Source organism: Cydia amplana, chromosome 4 (genome assembly GCF_948474715.1).
Source record: "Cydia amplana chromosome 4, ilCydAmpl1.1, whole genome shotgun sequence".
Classification (NCBI taxonomy): domain Eukaryota; kingdom Metazoa; phylum Arthropoda; class Insecta; order Lepidoptera; family Tortricidae; genus Cydia; species Cydia amplana.
This window is the reverse complement of record NC_086072.1, coordinates 12,926,526-12,950,013: the sequence shown is the minus strand read 5'-3', so window position 1 is coordinate 12,950,013 and position 23,488 is coordinate 12,926,526. Positions and strand designations below refer to the sequence as shown.

The 23,488-nt window shown below is 35.2% G+C and overlaps 2 protein-coding genes across 2 annotated transcripts in view; one reads left to right on the top strand and one right to left on the bottom strand.

Annotated features, from left to right (window-relative positions):
- LOC134647235 (lachesin-like) overlaps positions 1–22,763 on the bottom strand; it is an 83,221-nt gene extending 60,458 nt beyond the window's left edge. The window contains exon 1 of the mRNA XM_063501502.1: positions 22,217–22,763. The gene's annotated coding sequence lies outside the window, so the exon portion shown is untranslated. The remainder of the gene's footprint in view (positions 1–22,216) is intronic.
- LOC134647456 (uncharacterized) lies at positions 6,782–9,166 on the top strand. Its single transcript, XM_063501805.1, has 2 exons — positions 6,782–6,917; positions 7,441–9,166. The coding sequence occupies exons 1-2, from the start codon at positions 6,782–6,784 to the stop codon at positions 8,511–8,513; spliced, it is 1,209 nt and encodes a 402-aa protein (XP_063357875.1). The 3' UTR covers positions 8,514–9,166.
- Positions 22,764–23,488: the final 725 nt, after the last annotated feature.

Sequence of the window (23,488 nt, the reverse complement as noted above, 5' to 3'; positions counted from 1 at the left end):
AGATAAACAATAGCGAATATTACGCAAATCTCTGCGTAGAGGGCGTCATCACTAGCACAATCGAAATTTCGATTTATGCGTTGCGCGGTAGGCCACCTGTAAACAAACCGCCTTGATGCATCAATGACATAGTGAAAACTGTTTAAGGCATAGTATGTATAAGTTACTCTATGTTTTAGGAGGTGCACTAGTACTGCACAGACCATAAAAATTTAAAAATACGAGTACTTGAATCAGCCCGGTACTTCAACTAGCTGAGGTAGAATATTTAGGTACTCACATAAATTCTAAAGCACCTATATTTATTAAATCATGCAAATTAATTAAGACAGATACAAATAAAAATAAAAATTATAAATTTAGACAGACAAAATGCTTCATGTCGTTCCTGGTGCAAGGTGCCCATGATTGCCAGAGGTAGTAAAAACAAGTGATTATCTGTAAACTATATAAACGATACACACACAATACATCACTAGCGTTTCCTCGCACTTGTCCCTGTGGTGTGCGTGCAAAGGTGTTAGTATTGTTTAATAAGTAAAATCTAGCAAACACAACTTATCATTCAGTAAATCCCAGGAAAACTACACTCATTCCTTTCTTTTGGGTGCTAGGACTAGCGTAAGACAAATACAGTATGATTCTCTCCGTCTGTGTTTGAAATGAGACAGTCCTGGGCCAAACTATCTTTATGTAACTAAATACTTATGCTAGAAACGCAGGGATGTGAATTCTCGTCGAGTTACTAATATCTTCAGAGTTTTACAAAATTAATAAATGTGAAAACGCTGAAATTAACGGTAAAATTTAATAAAGGCCGCTTATTGTTTGCATAGGTTAAACAATAATATTGTGTTTTCATATTATTATCCGTACAGCGCCGTCTTGGAATAAAGATATTTTGTTAACATTTTGGTGTGCAGATCATTTACTTCAAGCGTTTAATAAAACCAATTTGTACGAGTCAGGATTGAAAGCAACGACTAAATTTAATTCGACCGCCTGTTCATCTCGACAACCGTCCTAAACTTAGTGAAAAACTTATGATCTCATAATTTTATTATACCTCATATCCGAAGCGTTTTAAGTTGAAGCCGGCAAAGATGGCGCTCTCGCATGACTACATATTCATGGAAAACTCGATGCGGCTAAGTCGGAATTCGTCACCCGTTTCACTTGCGGAACTTTGTTGCTCATGAATATTAAGCAGATAATGCAGTTATAATATACGCGATGCCAATATTAATGTTGAATTTATGCTCACTTGGCTTCATTTTCGGTGTCTGATTTATGCAGTGAAGTTAAGACAAAGGGAGTATCCACCTGCTTAATTAAATGGTGAAGCTTTAAGTTTTTCGTCGCTTTGCTAAACTGGATGACGTAAACTTATTTGAAAGTGTTATTTTTATTTAATTAGGTCATATAAAAGTTGCTTTTTAGGTTTCGTACCTCAAAAGGAAAAAAAGCGGCCAAGTGCGAGTCGGACTCGCCCATGAAGGGTTCCGTATTTACGCGATTTATGACGTATTAAAAAAAAACTACTTGCTAGATCTCGTTCAAACCAATTTTCGGTGGAAGTTTACATGGTAATGTACATCATATATTTTTTTTAGTTTTATCATTCTCTTATTTTAGAAGTTAGGGGGGGGGGGGACACACATTTTACCACTTTGGAAGTGTCTCTCGCGCAAACTATTCAGTTTAGAAAAAAATGATATTAGAAACCTCAATATCATTTTTGAAGACCTATCCATAGATACCCCACACGTATGGGTTTGATGAAAAAAAAAATTTGAGTTTCAGTTCGAAGTATGGGGAACCCCAAAAATTTATTGTTTTTTTTCTATTTTTGTGTGAAATTCTTAATGCGGTTCACAGAATACATCTACTTACCAAGTTTCAACAGTATAGTTCTTATAGTTTCGGAGAAAAGTGGCTGTGACATACGGACGGACAGACAGACAGACATGACGAATCTATAAGGGTTCCGTTTTTTGCCATTTGGCTACGGAACCCTAAAAAGCTCCTATAAACGAGCTTATTTTAGAAATGATAATATATTTATTACCTACACATATTTTTTTTCATCAAACCCATACGTGTGGGGTATCTATGGATAGGTCTTCAAAAATGATATTGAGGTTTCTAATATCATTTTTTTCTAAACTAAATAGTTTGCGCGAGAGACACGTCCAAAGTGGTAAAATGTGTGTCCCCCCCCCCCTGTAACTTCTAAAATAAGGGAATGATAAAACTAAAAAAAATATATGATGTACATTACCATGTAAACTTCCACCGAAAATTGGTTTGAACGAGATCTAGTAAGTAGTTTTTTTTATACGTCATAAATCGCCTAAATACGGAACCCTTCATGGGCGAGTCCGACTCGCACTTGGCCGCTTTTCATAATATCAAATCGAGTGGAAAAGAGCGAATACTAAACGCGGGTTGCTAGAATTATTTCTAATATTCCAGATATTGGGGTTCCATTTTGAAACTCTAGTGGCCACTACGGCGCCGTACTGTACTTAACCGCGACTGTTATTGGAAAATGCCATTTAAAGGTATTCATCTTCACATATTTGTTGACTTCGTTGTTTTTCCTGTCGATAAAATATTTCAGGATATTGTTATTGGAATACTTACCATATATTCATCGAAATGGAGTCCATCATCTGTTGGATAGAGGTACTGATAAAACATCCCTTTCTTATTTCTTTCCTCCTACCTTATAGTTATAGTTTCAGAGAATTCTATGTCAGAAATTGTATTTAAAAAAAGTTAACATGTAGGTAGTTTATTTATGTAGGTATCATTAAAATTTGTGTAGGTTTATCATTTCCTCCGATATCAGAATAATTTATCAGTAAGTATGCAATTTTATGTACCTATCAGTTAACAGTTGTAATGTTATTTTAGTTTTATATACCTAGCAGTTGATAATTTAATTTTTCTTTCTTTGTGAACTTAATAATTATTATCTAAACGTTTAAGACTTACAGGCAATGTAAGACATTTACATTATTTTAAAAATAATACATTGTAGTCTAACAGTAATATTTTGTAGATAGATAGTAGTGTTTGATAATTCACTTTGGAAGGGGCCTAGATTACAGAAAAAAAGTGTAATACGTTCAGCATTTAAGCCGAAAGTCTATTCGTATTTAATACCCATCAACGCAACGCAAAGGAGGGTACCTAATGTGTTTAATAGTCTATATGAGTATGGGCCCGATTCGGATTTTGTAATAGACATCTATTAGATGTCTTTTAGACATCGCCAAGATACGATAACGATATGTTTAAGATCTAACCTGTCAAATTTGACATTTCCGCGATTCTGGAGATACTCTTGAACAATTTCCAAAAGATATTACTTAATAGAGATCTAATTCACATCTAATAGATATCTAACACGATCTATCGTAAAAGTGACATTGGTTGCCCGAATTGCGCTGCAAAAGAGAACTAGTTGAAATCTAAACTATAACGTGGTGAATCAACTTTTTAGTGTTCACCATCACACGTACCGAGTCCCTGATCGATAATACAAATTTAAATAAAAGTAATGGGTTTTTTAGTATTCCGTTATGTTTCTATTAATATTATCTAACATTTTATTACAAAACATTTTATTTTGTCTACAATTTACCCGTTCTATATTGGTTGTCCAAAAGACCAAAAGTTGGTTTTCAATAGTAGGACAGATTGTCCCCGTGCAACGGTGCAACATAAAACTTTGTATCATAAAAAAATACTGTTGTGGAATTGGTATTTAAAGACATAATCATGTTTATGGATAAGTATAACTAATAAAACATACCGATTTATTATATTTGCGTTAGTTGGTTTATGAATAAATTGCCTTTTAATTTTGTCCCTTTAATTATCTACGCCATGCAGGTCAACTGGACAACCATAAATTAGTTATGAAATCTAAATATAGATAACGTGGTAAGATACTTGACAACAAGTTCAAATTTCTAGTAAGCAGATAGGCCTACCCGTCATTTTGATTACACGAAACTCGCGGCGTCAGTCGGTCGAGTACTGATGGAGAGCGTGGGTGGCTTTATTCCATGTCCATCGGACCACTGGCACAAATACATAAATACTTAACATATTACAATAAATGACATTGTACCAGATACTATTTTATATATATTTTACCGTAAGGGTGAAAAAAACACAAAAAATCCTTAATATTTATTATACGGCTGAAAGTTTTAGAAAAGTCCCTCAGACAACTAGTCACTTGGACAACGGAAGTGGTTGTCCGTAGGACATTTTGGTTGTCCCTTGGACAAAAACGATGAGATAAGATTTTTTATAAGGTATGAAACAAATTTAATTATCTATCAGAAAGCACTAACATACATATATATGTTATTGCTTTCTGATATTTTATTAAATTTGTTTCATTTAGTACCCTCTTTAAGATTTATTATTAATATTTCCATTGGACAACCAGATATGTCTATGGGACAACTAAGTTGTCCCTTAATTGAAAACCACATATCATTATTTTATTTCTTTTTAAATTCAAGAGCAGTTCATAAATGTTTAAAGATACAATAACACAATATAAAAGAAAGTAGCAGGAGCAATTTTCTTACATTACTATAACTATTTTGCGTTTAAATTAAAAGTTCCGATTCTGTTAAATAAGAGTTGTCCAGGGGACACTTTTAAGGGATATATTGTGAGCTTTCGTGAGATATATGTCATATATAAAGATAACATATTAAACAGCATTGTTTAATGAATGTAAGTATAATAATTTTTCAACAATAATTGACATCTAGTTTGTTTAAAAATACTTTTGGAGAGTGGCCCAGGGGACAGGGCTGATCTGGGCTGGTGAACATTTTTAGCCAAATTCACTAAATTCTTAAAGAAACAGCTCTGCTGTATGCATAATCATAAACAAGAGAACATTATCTTTAGAATAAAATATATAAATATGGAAAATAAGAACTAAAAATAAAAATCCACAATTTCATCATGTGGACATTTAAAAGTTGATTCACCCATCTAGAATAGATCTAGTACGTGTCGTCTCTTGTGAATAACTTGAAGTTCGAATACGATGTGTGTGTGTATTTCTTTGTAGCACTCTACACACCACGTGTTTGATTACGTCAATCGATCTGTCTTTATTGTCCGAGTGTCACTAAAGACATGAAAATAAATAATAAGAAAACATTATTATGGCGGCCATCAGGCACCATTATTATTATTAAAAAAGCGACGCATTATGTTTAGCTCTCTGATTTTTAAAATATTTAAAATAAGTATGTATTTGTCCATTTAAACTTACTTTTATCAGTGAGAGCTATATTAGAACTTCTGTACTTGTCCGTACCGTTTCGATTAAAGGCACTAGGTATAGTATAATATATGTTTTTCAACATAATAAGTCTTTTATTAATTGTTTACCCGGATACTATAATAAAATTACGGAACAGGACGAGATTGTTTGCAAACAAGCAGTGTCGGCTTATTAGAAGGGCCAGTGTAATAAAAACATCGCCTTATTACAACCAGGGTCCCGCGCCCTTTGGGGAACTCGAAAATTTAAATTTGAACATAAAACGATTTGTTTTTGTTTGAGCAATAAACATAATATAAAGTTTAACGGCATGAGATTTTATGCGACAAATAACTGCTTAATGTAACGGAATTGAGATCGTCACTGCCATGGTTTTTTTCACCCCCGACATGAACAGAGGGGTGTTGATTAAAGCGTTTGTGTATTTGTGGTATCATTACTTCCAAACGGACGGATTGAATTTGATTAAAATTGTTTTTAACAGAGTGCGCCGAGCCCTTAGGGAATAATTGTGTATACTAGGGAATCGACCCATGCCTCTGTGACCAGGGTGGCCAAGCGGTTTTAATCATCTGCCGCGATTAAAGAGGACGCTAGTTTGATTACAACCTTGGCACTGGAGGCCTTGGTCACTTGGTCTTCAGTATATGACATTTATGTCAGCTTAAAATTGTTTCGTTTAAAAAATAAGATAACCGAGTTTTTTTTTTCAGATATTAAATAAAAAATAGCAATTATTCTTTCAAGTGGTAAAATACACTTAATATTAATCAGAACCAAAACCGACAATTTCAAATCTGCGTATATTATTATAATATGCATGTAAAATTCATCACCGGGTTCTAGTTAAAACATATAACGAAGATTTGCTTTCGACCCCGGACTTATAAATATTAATATTTCCTATCTCAGCAGTTAATTACCCAGACAACTACGGATGAACACCGCCCTGTATTCATTAGGGCAACCTAATTAGCACAAACAAACTCTTGTTATACAAGGGAGGCATTTCTTTGTCACCCTCTACCATTGAACGTTGTTCGTAATTCCTGCTTCCTAGAATGCGGATTAATGCGACTCATTTTTTAACTTTTCTAAAAGAAAGAGATGAAACTGTTCGTTGGAATAACGTAATTCATTCAAAATCATTTATTTAAAACGGTTTATGGATTAATAGTGGCACCCGGGTTCTGTTTTTGTTATGATTGATGCAGCATTATACTCGGTTTCGTCCTCTATATTAGCATAAGAGACACATGTAGTATCGCGTAGCGCATGCCATTTCACACTATTTTGAGAATCATAAATTACTTTTTTTTTTTTTTTTGTAAGGTAGTTTGCCTACCAGCTCCCGTCTACCCGTACTTCATTCGCTTTTTAGTGCCCCGCCGTTTCACATCGTGCTCCCGTGTTAAAGTGATAAAATATCAGTGATTAACGTGTTAAAAGATGCCTAAACGTAAACGTGAAAAGGATAAAGATAGTTACGATTATCTTTTAAAGAAAATCAAACGGCTCGAGAAGAAATTACGATCACCAGATCGTGACAAACATCGTGACTCGTCGAACTCGCAGGATGAATCAGGTATGCGATAGGCAACCTTATTTGAATCGTATTAAGGTTTACGTAAATAACGTTGTTTAAACTTAATTGCTTATGAATAGCAGATTAAATTGATGTTTTTTTTTTTAAAAAACACACTTTAAACCTTAAACGTTTGAGTAAATAGTTATATTACCAATTTACATGGTACCTTATACCTACCTACTTATGTTTGAGTTGCGGGCAGTACAATGGGACTGTTTCTTCTTGAACAAAGTAGATAATTACTTCACTCGTAAATATATAGACCAGGTACGGGTATATAAATGTAAACAACAAAGTTGACGGCTACGGACAGTACTTGCTATGCATTGGGACTGTTCTGCCGATAATTTAACTTGTCAATAAAAATACCTTGCAATTTTCTTTAGGCGTGTTTATTTACTATCACGTACAATGGTCGTAGTACACTAAAAAGTGTGGAATAACAGTTCGGGGGCAGTTCTTGTTAAACAAACTTGCGACTGCCACTTACACAGTTATTATACTACACCGTGGACATAAGGCTGTGTCTCCTTTTCAGACACGGACCTTTTAGACGCATGGGCGATTCCTGAGGATGATGCCTATCATGCGTCACCGGCACAGCAATACTCGGGGTCGGACCAGTCAGATACAGGCTCCGTAACCAATGAAGTTTCTCCGCCTGTGGCCGCAAGCTCGAAGCATGCCGCCGTTGTGCCTCCAGCAGACCCGCAGCCGGCTCCTGCCGCGCCAGCTAATCCCGCTGCATCAGCTGCTCCTGCCGCGCCGTCCCTGGATTCTCCAGCTACTCCCGCCATCGAGAACATTGACAAGCCGTTACCTGAAACAGAAGAAGAGTTAGATGCTGATTTGATGGAAATACTTGGTACTGATCCCAATGCTGTAAAACAATATGGAAAAGACATACAAAAGGACCTGTCTATTAGATTAGAACATTGCGCAACAAACGGGTTAACGAAGGAGTTGCGCAAAGAATTCAAAGAGAGATATTTGACACCCGATAACTGCAGATTGATAGATCCTCCAGAAATCAACGCGGAAGTCAAGGCCGCGGTATCGGATGTGGTAATTAAACGCGACAAAGCTATTGAAAATAAACAAAAACAACTTACCTCCGCTATAAGTTGCCTAAGTGAAGCTATAACGCTCCTTATGTCAAATAAGGAGAAAAATACACCTTTACTGAAACTTTTGATAGATTCAAGTAGAATCTTATGTGATTGTCAACATGCTGATACTATTACCAGACGGAATTTCTTATTGAACACCATGAAGAAGGAAATGAAGGATCAGCTTCAAAATACTAAAATTGACAAGTTTTTATTCAGTGAAAACTTAGCCGACACTTTGAAATCGGCAAAAGCCATTACTAAATCTGGAGCAGACCTTAAGATTCCGGCGCCTAAATCTCAGGCTAAAAAGCCTAATATACCCCATACAAATAAAAATTTAAACTGGAAGCCGGGCCCAGCTCGCAGGCAGCCGGGACCGTCACGAGCGAAGGAGCCTGCGACCTCGACACGTCATCGGCCCATGCACACCTCGAGGCCATCGCAGCATCAGCACTACAGGACGAGCCACAGACATCGTTAACAACGGTAATACCAGGAGGTAGATTAGCTAAATTTTATACTCAATGGCTAATGCTCACAGATGATCCTCTAGTACTGTCTTATATCAAGGGTTATAAAATTCCATTTTCTAAACCAGTTTCACAATTAGTACCACCAAGTACAAGAAACTACTCTAATCAAGAAAGAATACATATACTTGAATCTATCTCAGATTTACTGTCAATTGGAGCAATCTCACAATGTGAAGCGCAAGACGATCAGTTTTTGTCGCCAATTTTTCTTATACCCAAACCGAATGGAAAAATGCGATTTATTTTAAATCTTAAATCTTTGAACAAATTCATAGATACATCTCATTTTAAATTGGAGGATTTGCGCACTGCTTTAAAGTTAATTTCAAAGGACTATTATCTAAGTACATTAGATTTAAAGGATGCTTATTTCCTTATTAAAATACACAATAGTGACAGGAAATACCTCCGATTCCAATTTGAAAATAATATCTTTGAATTTAATGTCCTTCCGTTCGGGTTAAACACTGCTCCTTTTGTTTTCACAAAAGTTATGAAACCAGTAGTGAAGTTGCTAAGGTCATGTGGTTACTTATCTACCATATATCTAGATGACTTATTACTTATCGGCAAAGATTATAAGGAATGCCTCACAAATATAAAAAATACAAAAAAGCTTCTTACCTCTCTCGGCTTTGTTATAAATAAAGAAAAGAGCAATCTCACCCCTTCAAAGACTTGCAAGTTTTTGGGATATATAATAAATTCTAACAAATATGAAGTTACTCTGCCAAAAGAAAAAATATTAAAAATAAAAAATGAAATTAAAAAATTCTCAGCAATTAAACGATGCAAAATAAGAGATTTCGCAAGTTTTGTAGGTCTTCTTACATCTGCATGTCCAGCCGTCGAATACGGCTGGCTTTATACGAAACTTTTCGAAAGGTGCAAATATCTAAACTTAAAAGATCATGATAATTACGATATCTTCATGACTATCCCAAACAACTTACGCACTGACTTTGAATGGTGGAAAAATAAAATAGAAAATTCTAGTTGTAAAATCAAAGACGATTATTACGCGGTAGAAATTTTCTCTGACGCCTCAACCACTGGGTGGGGGGTAGCATGTGGAGACCAGAAGGCAAGCGGTCCATGGAATGCAGACGAACGCAAAAACCATATAAATCAGCTAGAAATTATGGCTGCATTTATTGGTCTCAAAATATTCTCACGAAACTTGTACAATAAACAAATTCTTCTTCGCATTGATAATACCACTGCTATCTCCTACATTAATCGAATGGGAGGTATTCAGTTCCCTCATTTGACAGAAATCACAAAGCAACTTTGGCAATATTGCGAAACTAAAAAACTATTTGTATTCGCCTCGTATATTCGCTCTGCGGATAATCTTATAGCGGATCAGGAGTCGAGGCGTTCGCATCCTGATATTGAGTGGGAACTTGCTAACTACGCATTTCAAAATATTGTAAATGAATTTGGCTGTCCGAATATCGATTTATTTGCTAGTCGAATTAATAATAAATGCCCGATTTATATGTCTTGGCACAGAGACCCCGACGCGTATGCGATAAATGCATTTACAGTATCCTGGTCTAACTTTTACTTCTATGCCTTTCCCCCATTCACTATGATCTTAAAATCATTAAGAAAAATCATTAACGATAAAGCTAGAGGTATAATGGTGGTTCCACAATGGCCCACGCAACCGTGGTATCCACTTTTCAAAAGTTTATTGGTGTCAAAACTTTTAGTACTGGAAGCAAATAATAATCTAATTTTGTCTGCTACTTCCAGCCGCCGGCAGGTGCGCTCACAGACTACCCTGGTGGCAGGAATATTATCCGCGAAGCGATGCTAAGAAGAGGTGTCCCACCATCTTCTACACATATCCTGTTGGATTCTTTATCTAATAATTCATACAAGCAGTATGAAGGGTGCTATAAAAAGTGGTTCGTTTATTGTATAGAGAATAAATTGAACATTTATGATGTATCAATTCCAGAAATCATACGATTTTTAACAATTTTGTTTACTAATGGTGCCCAATATGGAACATTAAATTCTTATAGATCTGCCCTCTCGTTGATTGCTAATGAAAAAATCTCAGATAACGATGATTTAAAGCGATTTTTTAAAGGAGTATTTCGCTCTAGACCTCCACTTCCTAAATATAACGAAACCTGGGATCCATCAGTCGTGTTAGATTTTTTGGAAAAATGGTATCCCAATGAAGACTTATCTCTCGAGCAGATATCTAAAAAGTTAATAACACTTTTGGCTCTCATAACAGCTCATAGAGTACAAACGCTGGCTAATATTAAAACATGCAATATTGAAAATTGCTCAGATAAAATTAAAATTAAAATTCCAGACCTCATTAAAACTTCGCGAATTGGTTCTACACAACCATTACTGGTCTTGCCCTTTTTTAATGAGAAACCAGAGATTTGTCCGGCACGAACAATTAACTCATATTTACAAAAGACTAAAAATATTAGAAATCAAGCAGAATGTCTTTTTATAAGTTTTAAAAAGCCCCATAAACAAGTCGGTACGCAAACATTAAGTAGATGGGTTAAAAATATTTTAGCCTTAAGCGGAATTGATACGTCATCGTTCACTGCGCATAGTACCCGGCATGCCGCCTCTTCCGCTGCTCTGAGATCAGGTGTCAGCTTAGATAAAATACGCAAAACTGCGGGCTGGAGTTCTACCTCGCAAACATTTGCCAAATTTTATAATCGCCCTGTTATTGATCCAAATGATGATGATTGCTTTGGCTTAACAATCATGGAAAGTTAATTATATTTAAATGTCAACTAAATCTTAAAGATTATATTAAGTAGGTAATGTAGATTATCTCTTAGTCAATATATACCTACCAAAAATCAATGTATACATGTATACATCTACTTATAAAGTAAATCAATAAAAGATGATTTATGAGTACCTTAAGGTATTTCATTCCATTATTACTCATACTTTTACGATCATTGTCTCTAAAAGTCTACATGTGTCTCTTATGCTAATATAGAGGACGAAACCGAGTATAATTAGAGATTAAACGAACTTACCTGTAAGTGAAGTTCTATCCTAATTATGCGAAGGTTTCGTCCGAAGATATTAGCAACCCCCCCTCCGCATTGTGTAATAGCATACACCCCATTGATCGTAAAAATATGATAAACCTGCTGGTAGCTATACTCTCAAAGAAATGAAGTACGGGTAGACGGGAGCTGGTAGGCAAACTACCTTACAAAAAAAAAAAAAAAAAGTAATTTATGATTCTCAAAATAGTGTGAAATGGCATGCGCTACGCGATACTACATGTGTCTCTTATGCTAATATCTTCGGACGAAACCTTCGCATAATTAGGATAGAACTTCACTTACAGGTAAGTTCGTTTAATCTCTAATTATCTGCATTCTGCAGGACTCGCTCCTCTGGCCAAACAGTCATGTCACTGAAAAGTTACGAGTTTCGGGTAAGCTTGAAAACCATTATCAGAAATGGATTTTGACAAAATTGGAAACAATATGAAACTACATAAATACTTAAAAAAATCCAAATCTAATGCTTTATTTTTATTCCAAATCTAAAAAAAAATGCTTTCTAATAATGAATATAATGATATAGTTAAGTGGTCCTTCACTGACAGCGACACAAAAGTTAATCATAATATTTTTATAAGTAAATACATTCGTTAAAAAGATTAGTTTACGTTTAGTAATCTTTTGTTTTTATTAATAGCGATATTATATTTTTCGAGCATTTGTATAATAATTTGAAATGATACCTGAGGGACAAATTTCGCTTTTCACAAAAGAGAAGGTAAGTCCGCAGCTGTGGCTTCAATAAAATTACGATTCGTTGGGTTTCTGTCAAACAGCCATCAATCCTGGCTGGCAAAACATTAATGCCAAGAAAGATATAATTACCCAGTATGTTCACAACTTCAAGGGCGCTTAGAAAAATTAAATATACTGGGTAATTTTATCTTTCTTGGCATTAAATTTTTTTTTAATTCCATTCAAAGATCTAACGATAGTAAATGTTACCATACTGAATTGGCCTATCTATCAGCTTAGCACACAAAAAAAATCAAGCATCTACCGTAATAATTCACGTCACCATAAATAAAAATCTCATCGTACTCGGCGATAGGTGAAAAATTAAAAAAAATCATAACTCCGAAAATACGAAAAATCGCGGAACATACATGGGGGTAATTCAGATAGCCCTGTAGGTCCTCTACCTCCCAGCTTCAGTATATCACTACTTCTTGGGACACCCATACCTACTAAAGATTTCACACATACTCGTACGAAACTGTTACCTCAAATCAAATGAACTCACGTAAACAATATATTTTAGCTATCTTTTCTCACATCTAATTGTCATTAAAAGTAAAAATTAAAGACCACCTTTAAGGTTGGAATTTGCGATTACGTGAAATAATAGATGTACCTACTATTGACCGTCCGATCTCGAGGTTTTCTTTTCTGTTTCATTTAGAAAATGAGCGAGATATTCCGCTCAGTTTCCTTATAATTCGATCCTGCCCCATTAAACTGCTAATTCAGGGTCAAGGTGTATCATTTAGCATAATTAACATAAATATTATAATCATGTCTCCGAAAATGATTAAGGAAAATATTGAATAACATTTTTTGGGAGTTTTAAAAGTGAATTTGGTAAATATAATTTAATATAAACGTAAAATTAGTGTTATGTAATAAAAGGTCCCACGAAATCGAATCTAACGAGGAAAAAATGTGACCCATTTATACTTATTAATCACGGTGCATAGAGCATTATGAAACTATTAGGCAGTTATTTTATTTTTGATTATTAAGGTCTACTAAAAGTTATTAGGTCTAATACTTACTTAAATAGAACCAGTAAAAGGAAACATTCAGTGATGCTTAACTAATTATAGCTAAATACAGCATTCAAAAGAAAAACAGTACCTATAAAGCAAAAGTTTATGGATAAATGAGAAAGTTAAGTCAAGGATAGGTTAATATATCGTATGTTTTTTTTTCTCGTAATGTGTTAATCATACAGGATTGTGACTCTTGGAGACCCTATACATCTCTAAGGATAATTTGATAAACTATGTTATTTTTTAGTTCTGACACTTAGAGACATTTACACCTCTAAATAAGTTTAGATTTTTTTTTCCATGTATCTGTTTTGTTTTTATTTTAATATTATTATTATAGTTTTTTTATGTAATTCGACATTAAGAGACCTTATACATCTCTAAGTAATTGTATTACGTTAGTTTGATTTGGTAGTTGTAGTTGTATTTAATAATTGTTGATGTATAATTATTATTATTTTGCTTGTATGTAAATTCAATGTTGACATGTAAAAGTGCCCTTGTGGCCTATTTGCTGAATAAATGTTGAAGTTGAAGTTGAAGTTGAATATTTATAAAAATTCGGAAATTATTCAAGTGATCACACAGTTAAACAATTATCTATAAGATAGTTACCTAAATCAATGTGTGCAATCTTTCAGCTTTAGATATTTGACTTTGCCGACGGCTAAGGTAATCCTCCATTAGGCCAAAAAGCCTCCATCTGTGACATCTGGACGATGTTTATATTTTAGGGATTCCGACAACCTTTATAACGACTACTCTTATCGTTGACTTGTCTACGAATAGGCAATCTTCCTTATCTTTCGACACCGTAAAATATACTCTAACGTACTTGAAAGAAAATTCACAGTATCTCACAAAAACGCAATTTTGCTCAAGTATCCGAGCGGAATCATCGAGGAATGACGAAATGATATTCGTTCTTATGACTCGTCAGTAAGGTATTTTCTTCTTTGGGTATTCGTTAACGAACCTTTAGCATTTGATTTTGAAGAAGCAAGCTTAATACGATGGTATTACAATTGAATTTTGTTTAAAAAGATGACACGACAAATAGAAACATGTCAAACATAGCACTGTTTAATGTCAGATCTGTCGGTAGAATTTAGAATTTGAACCCTTCCTCGGTGATTCTGTGAATTTGGCTCTGCAGAGAAATAATGCTGCAGGCTTCACAAGAGCGTACTTGTAATTAGAGGGGTTTAGAATGTTTTCATTGAGGAATCCATTCCAAAGAATCACATACTTTGACGTTAAAGGTGGGGCGAATAAGTGGGGATAATACATCCCTTATTGGATAATATAACGTCTGACCAAAATCGTCTGTGATATTATATTAAACCGTATCTTCTGGAGTTAAAGAATACTGACCTAAAACTTCCCTAGACCGTGTCATTAAGGTATAAATACAAACGCTATACCGACCAGCGACAATTTAACGACTGCACGTGCTGAGGAAAGTGAGTTAGGGTAGGGGTGTTCATCATGTGAACTTTCCCCGAGTTTATTTATTCCTCGACTCTTCCCTAGCTTAATGGTGCCTCAAGCGCTAATGTGTGGCTATAAATTAAACGATAATAAGTTGGGACAACAACACTGTCCGTTAATGACTGCCTTAAGCGCGTGATCCATTGGCGATAACTCGATTTCAAAAAGGGCACGGATGGAAGTGAGTTTTCGTTTCGTCAAAAGTCCAACGTAATTTTTACACGATGAACATTATTGCCAGTAATTGAGAAGGTAATGGCATAAGTAGAATTTAATGTTTGCCTCATCTGCGATGGAACGCGGGCCTTATAGTTAGCGCCCGGCACGTACCATGGACACTTTAATAGGGATTGCGTTCTTAATTAATTCTGAATTTAGTGGCGAAACCTAAACCTATTAAACAATCTTATGTTATTTAATTGTTCGAGAAATGAATAAAATACAATTTTCAACAAAGTTTTATCTCACTGGATCAATATCAAATTCGGTGTGCCCAGCCAGCTTTTAGTTAAATAAATAAAAAATAGAGAAACCAATGATCTAAATGTTGTACATTCGTTGCGTTACATTTTGTGTTGTGTATGGGGAGGTCTCGGGTTCGAATCCTGGTAAGGTATTTATTTGTGTGTTTTCACAAATATTTGTTCCTGAGTTATACCCATAACTCTATGTATACAGGCTGGCCCATTTAGATCGGTCAGTATGGGAAAATCTGAAACTAAAATACATACGACGATCTCTTCTTAGGAACCATGTCATCGATTTTAGTAACATGAAAAACTGCATTCATACAATTTAAAAAAATGTGTACTCAGCTCGGGAATCAAACCCCGAACATTTTGAAAAATAAAACTAAAACGATTTCTATTGAGATATCGATTGTGTGGGTCTTAAGCAGTAAATGTTACTATGAAACATGATGTCTGAAATGAATAAAATGCATTGTTTTCATATCCATTAATTTATTTTAGTAAGTATTCGAAATTATCACCATTTTTTTAAATACATTTTACATACATTTTTTTTAAATGTATGATGCAGTTTTTCTTGTTACTAAAATCGATGACATGGTTCCTAAGAAGAGATCGTCGTATGTCTTTTAGTTTCAGATTTTCCCATACTGACCGATCTAAATGGGCCACCCTGTATAAATATTTTGATGGTATATGATATATACTGTCATACTTTTGTCACGTAACGTAACTATTTATAATAATTCGATTTAGAAATTAGAGAGCGGTAAATGACTGGTGTGATTGACAAATGTAATATATTAGATAGGTAAGGAAGTTATATAAAGTATACAAATCATTTAAGAAATGAGAGAAGTATTAAAAGTTGCTTAATGAAATTTCGTGGTAACTTACTGATATACGAAGATATATTATTATTCATAACGAGTACTATAATTTTATATACCATTGAACATGGAAGGAACCCGCGCAATGTGGTCAAATAAATCCGGGGTTGTTCCGGACACGGTCCGACGGGCGGATGTTTTGTCGAACCCCACAATTCTGTCCGCAGTAAACTCTGCCAACTTTTTAGGTTCTGCAGACCATAAAATACGGTACGTAACGTATTATTCACATACGGCGTTCCGGTATCTACGGGCAAGGTTAATATCGACGGTACAAAGGCAGAACCCTGTAAGCGACACTTTGGTTGAAATTGAGTTATATTTTCTATATGTATGTCGGAGCGAGACACCAGAAGGACGAATTGCAGCGTTACAGTTCATAGTTAGACGCCTGTATAAAGTCGATTAGCAATGTTTGGCTACGTATTATTTTTGCTTGTAACGAAATAATAAAGTTTCGTAGTGAATAACGCCACCATCTATTGGCGTATTGTTGAACTAAGATGACAGGTAGAAAAGGCTTTGGAACGTCAAGAGATGTATCTTGAGTGAACGTAGGCACGAGTGGGCATTTTTGTCGTTATGTTGGACTGGTCAGGCAGGTTTGCCAACTTGATTTGGAGGCGGGAGCGGTTGGCTCCGCCGCTGGGGTTTGGCTTCCTTCTTCTTGATCGGACCGCGCTAGAGATCGGACGTTAGCCAAGCTCGTGCCTAATTCGCTACGTTCCTGAAGGCTTATACCTGAAGGATTATTCTGAAAGCTTATAGATTCTCACGTTCTTTAACCGTTTAGCTAAGTGTTTTATTCCAAGTGTGATTTTGATTTCTTATGTCTTATGTGCCATTAGAAGCTTACTTTTGTAAATTAAAGATTTGAACGATCATGTGATCTTTTTATTTTAAATCAAATAATTTTGGATTCAAATAGTGATCGGTCGTTTTGATTATTTAGTACTGAAATATAGTAGGCACTAGTATGGTTAATGAGTCTGAATGTTCATTTCATGCGTTGGTAGCATACCTACTATTTTGGCTGTGAAGTAATACATCGAGGTACCATGCCCACCACCCGCTATCAATAGCCCCACACAATTAGCGTTTTCCCCTCTCCCTCTTCGACATGTATATTATATTGATACTATAGATAGATAAGAAAAAAAAATTAAATAACAAGATATATTATTATATACAGAATACCACTGTATATAATAATATATCTTGTTATTTAAAAATAACAAGATATATTATTATATACAGCTAAAAGAAATTAATAACTAGCTTAAATCTAAAATAGGCCCTTGAGGCATTGTACCATCAAGGATGCTGGCGACATTTCCTCGCTGTATCGCAATGCTGATACGTTGTGCGAGGTAGCCGCCAGCTCTTCGGTCACCAGATAGATAAGTAATTAAAATACACTTTATTGCACACCTCAATAGAATACAAAAATTTAAAAAAAGGAAAGACAAAACGCTTGCAAATTTATTGCAAAAACCGATCTCTCACACATTTCACACAAGCTTTGTATTGCGGAATCAAAGAAAGCGAAGCTACTAAAGTGAATAGCGATGGGGTCTGTCTTAATCCCTAATATAGGTTGTTCTAAAAACACTCGCCCTTACTGTTTAGTCCCATTGAGTAGGTACTAGACGTAGTGGCCAATTGTCTAAAGAAATGATTGCTCTAAAACTGATTTGTCCTTAACATTTTTTCCAGCAAGATTTGATGTATTGGTTTTAGTACTAGATTAATAATTGGTTTTCGTGCTCTTAGTTGCAGAGATAAAATATTAAAGAGTAAGAAAAAGAACGAGCGCAGTAAATAGTAGACTTGGTAAAATAATTAATTAAAATGAAATTTAAACATTATGAAAGCAGCAAATCTACAAATGGTTTTTGACGACAATCTTACGTCCGCTCTTATTTAATAAACCGAGGACGGACACACGGGCAGACGGAGATGGCCAAACTATAAGCGTTAAAAGTTGACTACGGAAACCTAAAAATCAAACATCAACAGTATTTTTAAATATTCATGAGAATACGACGTATTTGGAGCCTAGGTATTCAACATGTATTTAAGGCGTAGATTATTAATAATTTAAATTTCAATTATTTATTTACTTCAAGATAACAGTGATCCCATTGTGTTAGTATTACATATTAAGACTTAAAAACTATATTAATACTTAAAAGTTATATTAGACTTAATTAATTTAATTAAACTTATCATTATGGGACAACAAACGTAATCAGCAATCATCCTTAGAATGCTGTTTGTGCTATCCCTGGTTCTACGCAGTAATGAGGCCACTTTCTTGCGTATGATTGCTGCAAAGGCATCAGTTCGAGCCTCCGCAAACATTGCTGAAGCGCTACAGAACCTAGGCAGCCCAACCAGCACTCTAAAAGCGTTGTTGTACACCACTCGCAGAGCATTATACGAGTTTTGGGTATAGCTGACCCAAAGGCAACCTGTGTAAAAGGATGAACAAAATGTCTTAAACAGAGTTATTTTTACCGCTTTTGAACATCTAGCAAACGGGCCAGCATATTCGCCCTTACACATAACGCTCTCCGTTCGTAAAAAGCTAAATAATATGAAATTACAAATTATATCTAACAAATCGTAAAAACTGTTAGAAAAATCATAATAATGTATAATGCTTTCAAAGTTTAAGTTATTTAATCTATCATAAAACTGAAGGATTATCATATTTACCATCAAAATGTGTAAATATTTACGTGGGTCATCAATTATTATCTGTGTTGATATTTACCCGCTACAGTTGCATTCGTCCCAGTTGACCTCAAACTGACTGCTGTGTCGACCGCTAGTTAATAATTACCTTTTACTTGATTAACCTGAGCTTCGAGGTCATGCTTAAAGCTTTAATAATGTAAAAGTTAAATAACGAGTCTACTTATATATTTTTGTTCAATCTTATCCTTTTAGAACGACATTTCTTTCATTTGATTAATTCTACACGCAAAAACTGTTTAATATTTAAGATATTCTAGTTTACAAAGGTAGTACAGTCGCTTTCAAATATATCGGAGCGGCCAAAGTGCTCAAAAATATGCGAACACGCACTCTAACACTTGAGCAATAGAGGTGTGTTCAGCAGCAGTAGTTGTCACCTTGGCCGCTCCGATATATTTGATTGCGACTGTACATAGTCCTAGATTGTTTAATATTTTTTATTCTGACACGCTCAACGCTCAGACATCTGAAAACAATTTCACGGCTTAACGGAAAAATTAAGTGTTGGTATTACGATTTCTTACTAAGTAGAGTGGATTTGAATGCTCAGGAGAACCAGTATAAATGCGCCTCTTTATTACTTAGGGCCCGATTCGGATTTTGAACTAGACATCTAAATATTAGATATCTTTTAGACATCACCAAGATACGACAACGATATTTTTAAGATCTAGCCTGTCCAATTTGACATTTCCGCGATTCTGGAAATACTCTTGAACGATTTCCACAATGTCTAAAACGTCTCGTTATGTATTTTTTAGATCTCAAAACGATTTTGAAACGATCTTAATACGATAATTTAACGTAAAAGTGACATTGGTTGCCCGGATTGAGCTGCAAAAGATATCTAGTTGAAATCTAAACTACCAGGTATCTAGTACATATCATATCGTTCTCTTCTCTAGAACGGATCTTGTTTTCCGAATATAGCGGCCAGTATAAATGCGCCTCTTGATTGCTTACAGTTTATTAAATAAACGAGATCTCATTGTATTGGATATCCAAGAATTCTACCCAATGGGCTGCTACGATCTCCGGCGTAGCACACGTAGCTTTGCTTGACAATAAAAGTATTGCCCGTCGGCACGCGAGTTAGCACCCTATGCATTTGGCTTGATCGGCTATCACAAACAAGCAGGCCCCTATTTCACCACGGTGACAGGTGCGACAATTGTTGACATCACTGTTACTGACGTCACAGGCTTCCATAGACTACGGTAACCGCCTACCATCGGACGGGCGGTGTACCTGTTTGCAATATATTAGTTAAAATAAAACTCCATTATATCGCCAATAAATAAGTACTTATTTTGCGAAGCTAATGACAATTGTCACAAGAAACACGACAATTGTTACGAAATTCCGACACAGAACTTATTTCCTGTCAAGAATTACCGAAAGTTCTATTAAATCGTGTGACAATTGTCATCATCATCATCATCATAAACTTCGAAAGAAAAATACCTGTTTTTTGCCGATATAATAATTGTCGATTTCGATTTTTTTAAATAATACAGTGATGGTGGCAAAGAGGAATACCGCCCGATGGTAAGCGGTAACCGTAGCCCATGGATGCCTGTGACGTCAGCAACAGTGATATTTGTCGAATTGTCGCACCTGTCGCCGTGGTGAAATAGGGGCCTGGAAGCAATTGAACTTAAAAATTACACTGGGAAATGAGAGGTTAAGAATTTGTAGGTATAGGGTTGACATAAGTGGAAAACGTTCATGCGGGTGTCCCAGATACCACTGGAGTGACGATGCCCTAAAAGACCTGTTCGCTCTCGAAGTACCCAACTGGCGTGAAGTGGCGCAGAATAGGGCAGAGTGGCGTTCTCTTGTGTCGGAGTCCAAGATCCTTTTGGGGGTCACTGAGCCAGTGAAGTAATTTGACGTTAAACCGCTGCAGGGGCGACTTAAGAATTTGGATAATAATTGCCTTCTTGATCGGGTGATTTAATAGATTGGTGTTGCGGCATTAACCATGAACGCATGATCTTCTTTACTTTCCAGATTGTCCCCATTCGGCGGTTATGCTAAAAAAGTTTCGACGCTTTATGAATTAGTCTTTCAAAAACATATAATTTCACCAAATTAATCGGGTTAGTTATATGTTTCGGAAGGATACAATTGGACACGTCTTAGAAGCTTTATTTACGACAGTTGATTGAAGCGAGAAAATTGTCGGTAAAGCATTAACTGTGTAACAGCAATGTAACCTATATATAAGTTACTAACTATTATTATATTCAATTAAAATAGCAATCGGCGCAACAGTGAAAACGTAAAACCCAATGAGACGAACCCAGAAATTCATTTTTAAATTTATAATTGGGTGAACGCAATTTCATTAAAATGTTTAAAGCCAGAAACGGAGCTGGAGGTATTCTGGTATAATATTTCAAGCTTATAATTGGCTTGCCCGTATTTTACAAGAATCGCTGTTTATTTTTTAGTTTAATGTGGAATGATACTCTTTAAAACTAAAATACGTTTTACAGTAACTAAAGCCCAGTAAATTCTTAAAAACATGGATTTTGCCTTAATTTTATAAAATGATCTGAAACTGACTGTACTTCACTTAAGTGGCCAAGAGTTTATACTATGACTAATTATTTTTTCTCTTTCATCTTCGACAAACTGGCAACATAAAGCGATTTCGACAATAGCCACGGCCTCTGTATAAAACAAAGGATCCCAAAAGGAAAATTAAGAGGGTTCAATGTAGACGTCATTGTCGTAATTCTCTTTGTTATGCTGACTTTGCCCTGGAAGTATTGGAGACGAATTCGGAGGGTCTCGTATAGAAATAAACCAACTGCGGGTTTGCCATCCGGCTCGGATATTTGCTTATCAGAATCACTGGGTGTTTTTGCTAGGTAATAATATTCAACTGGCATTTAGGACATATCTATGTTTTCAACGACCGGAAAATTGAAACTGAATGTCAATAAAGTTTACCCGTAACATTTTCCTGCTACGCGTATAAGTGGTAAAATAAAATATAAGTGAAGCATTTACAACTGCATAAAAACAAAAATGGAAAAGTGAAGCGAAATTAATATTTAAAGCTTGGCAAACATCGGAATGCCAATTTATTTTTGTAATTGAATAATAAATATGAAATAAACAAAACTTTTTATTTTGCCAATTAAATCTACGAAACTTTATTTACGAGTACTTACCTCGCACAGTTGACGTAGAAAGCTAAATAATTACTTTAGACATTCACATTTCATCAAAAATCTTTCAATACCGTATCCGAAACTATCTAATGTACCTATCCATTAACGTTCACTATTTTTTGTCCTCAAAGTCAAATATCAACGTATCATATCAAAGTTGTTCATTCGAAAAAAGTATTTGAGTTCGGAAACTTTTTGTTCGAGTATCGGATACGTCAGAGGAGCGTGGGCGGCATCGACGCGGCGTGGGACGTCCGTCCTGTACCGCGGGGCGCGTTACACTGAGCTCTCAGGCTCTTGACAAGACAATCTTTGCCTGAATACTGTACATAGTGGCCCTCAACATAACAGCAACTTGTGTGCTTTCATACGGATAACTCCCGTAACGGGAGCTTTGTCTTTCGTCTGCTTGCCGAGTGTCGTGCCGCTAATTGGCGACGTTTAACACCGTAAATGGAATATCAATAGTATATCTGCGCTCAATGAAATTCAAAGACATCCAATGTATAATTTGTTCTTGAACGGGTCCCACAGTTTATACAATCAAAGAGCAGTTCATTTAGGTATAACAAATACATAGAGGTTCTACCTACGTACTTATATGAAAAAATAAAGAAAGAAGAGATACAGGAGCTCTAATGTTTTTAGGTCTACGCTATGAAATGTTATTCAGGATGTTAAAAGGATTATCTAAATAGAAATCTGTTTCTATTTAGATGCTAAAGGAATTTTCTAATAACAGTAATAATAACATACCCAACATTTAAAGTTACGCGTTTTGAACACGTATTTACAACCGGGTCTACCGCGAATTTATTCAATGGTTGTAAAATTTTAAAACTGTAACGTGGAAAAAGAGTAAATAATTATTGGATGGAGAATATTGTACGAAATATATACACTTTAGCAAGGCACTAAAATGTTTAGTAAATAAAATGAAGAGAGATCATGTTAAAAATGCCCAAAATATAAATATTAACTACCTGCACTCCAGTGTCATTATGATTGCAATATGTAAGTACAATAACTTCGAAGCATATCCGAATCATACATTAACTGCTAAAATCATAATAAACCGCAGAAATATTATTTCCGCGGTCAGGTACAAAACCTGACTAAGCTTTGTAAATGTTTCATTAAAAATAAATATCTCAAATCTTTGTCAAAACATGGATGAGATGATAATTAATAAATAATAATAGAGTAAAAACAACTAAAAGCTGTCCTTGAACATATTTTTAAGTACTATGGTACCTAAATAATAAGTAATTT

Excerpts from the sequence above, each read along its gene's own strand:
- LOC134647456 (XM_063501805.1), top strand. The coding sequence starts at position 6,782 with ATGCCTAAACGTAAACGTGAAAAGGATAAAGATAGTTACGATTATCTT. Across the intron at positions 6,918-7,440 it reads GAACTCGCAGGATGAATCAG|GCTGTGTCTCCTTTTCAGAC; the intron begins GTATGCGATAGG and ends CGTGGACATAAG.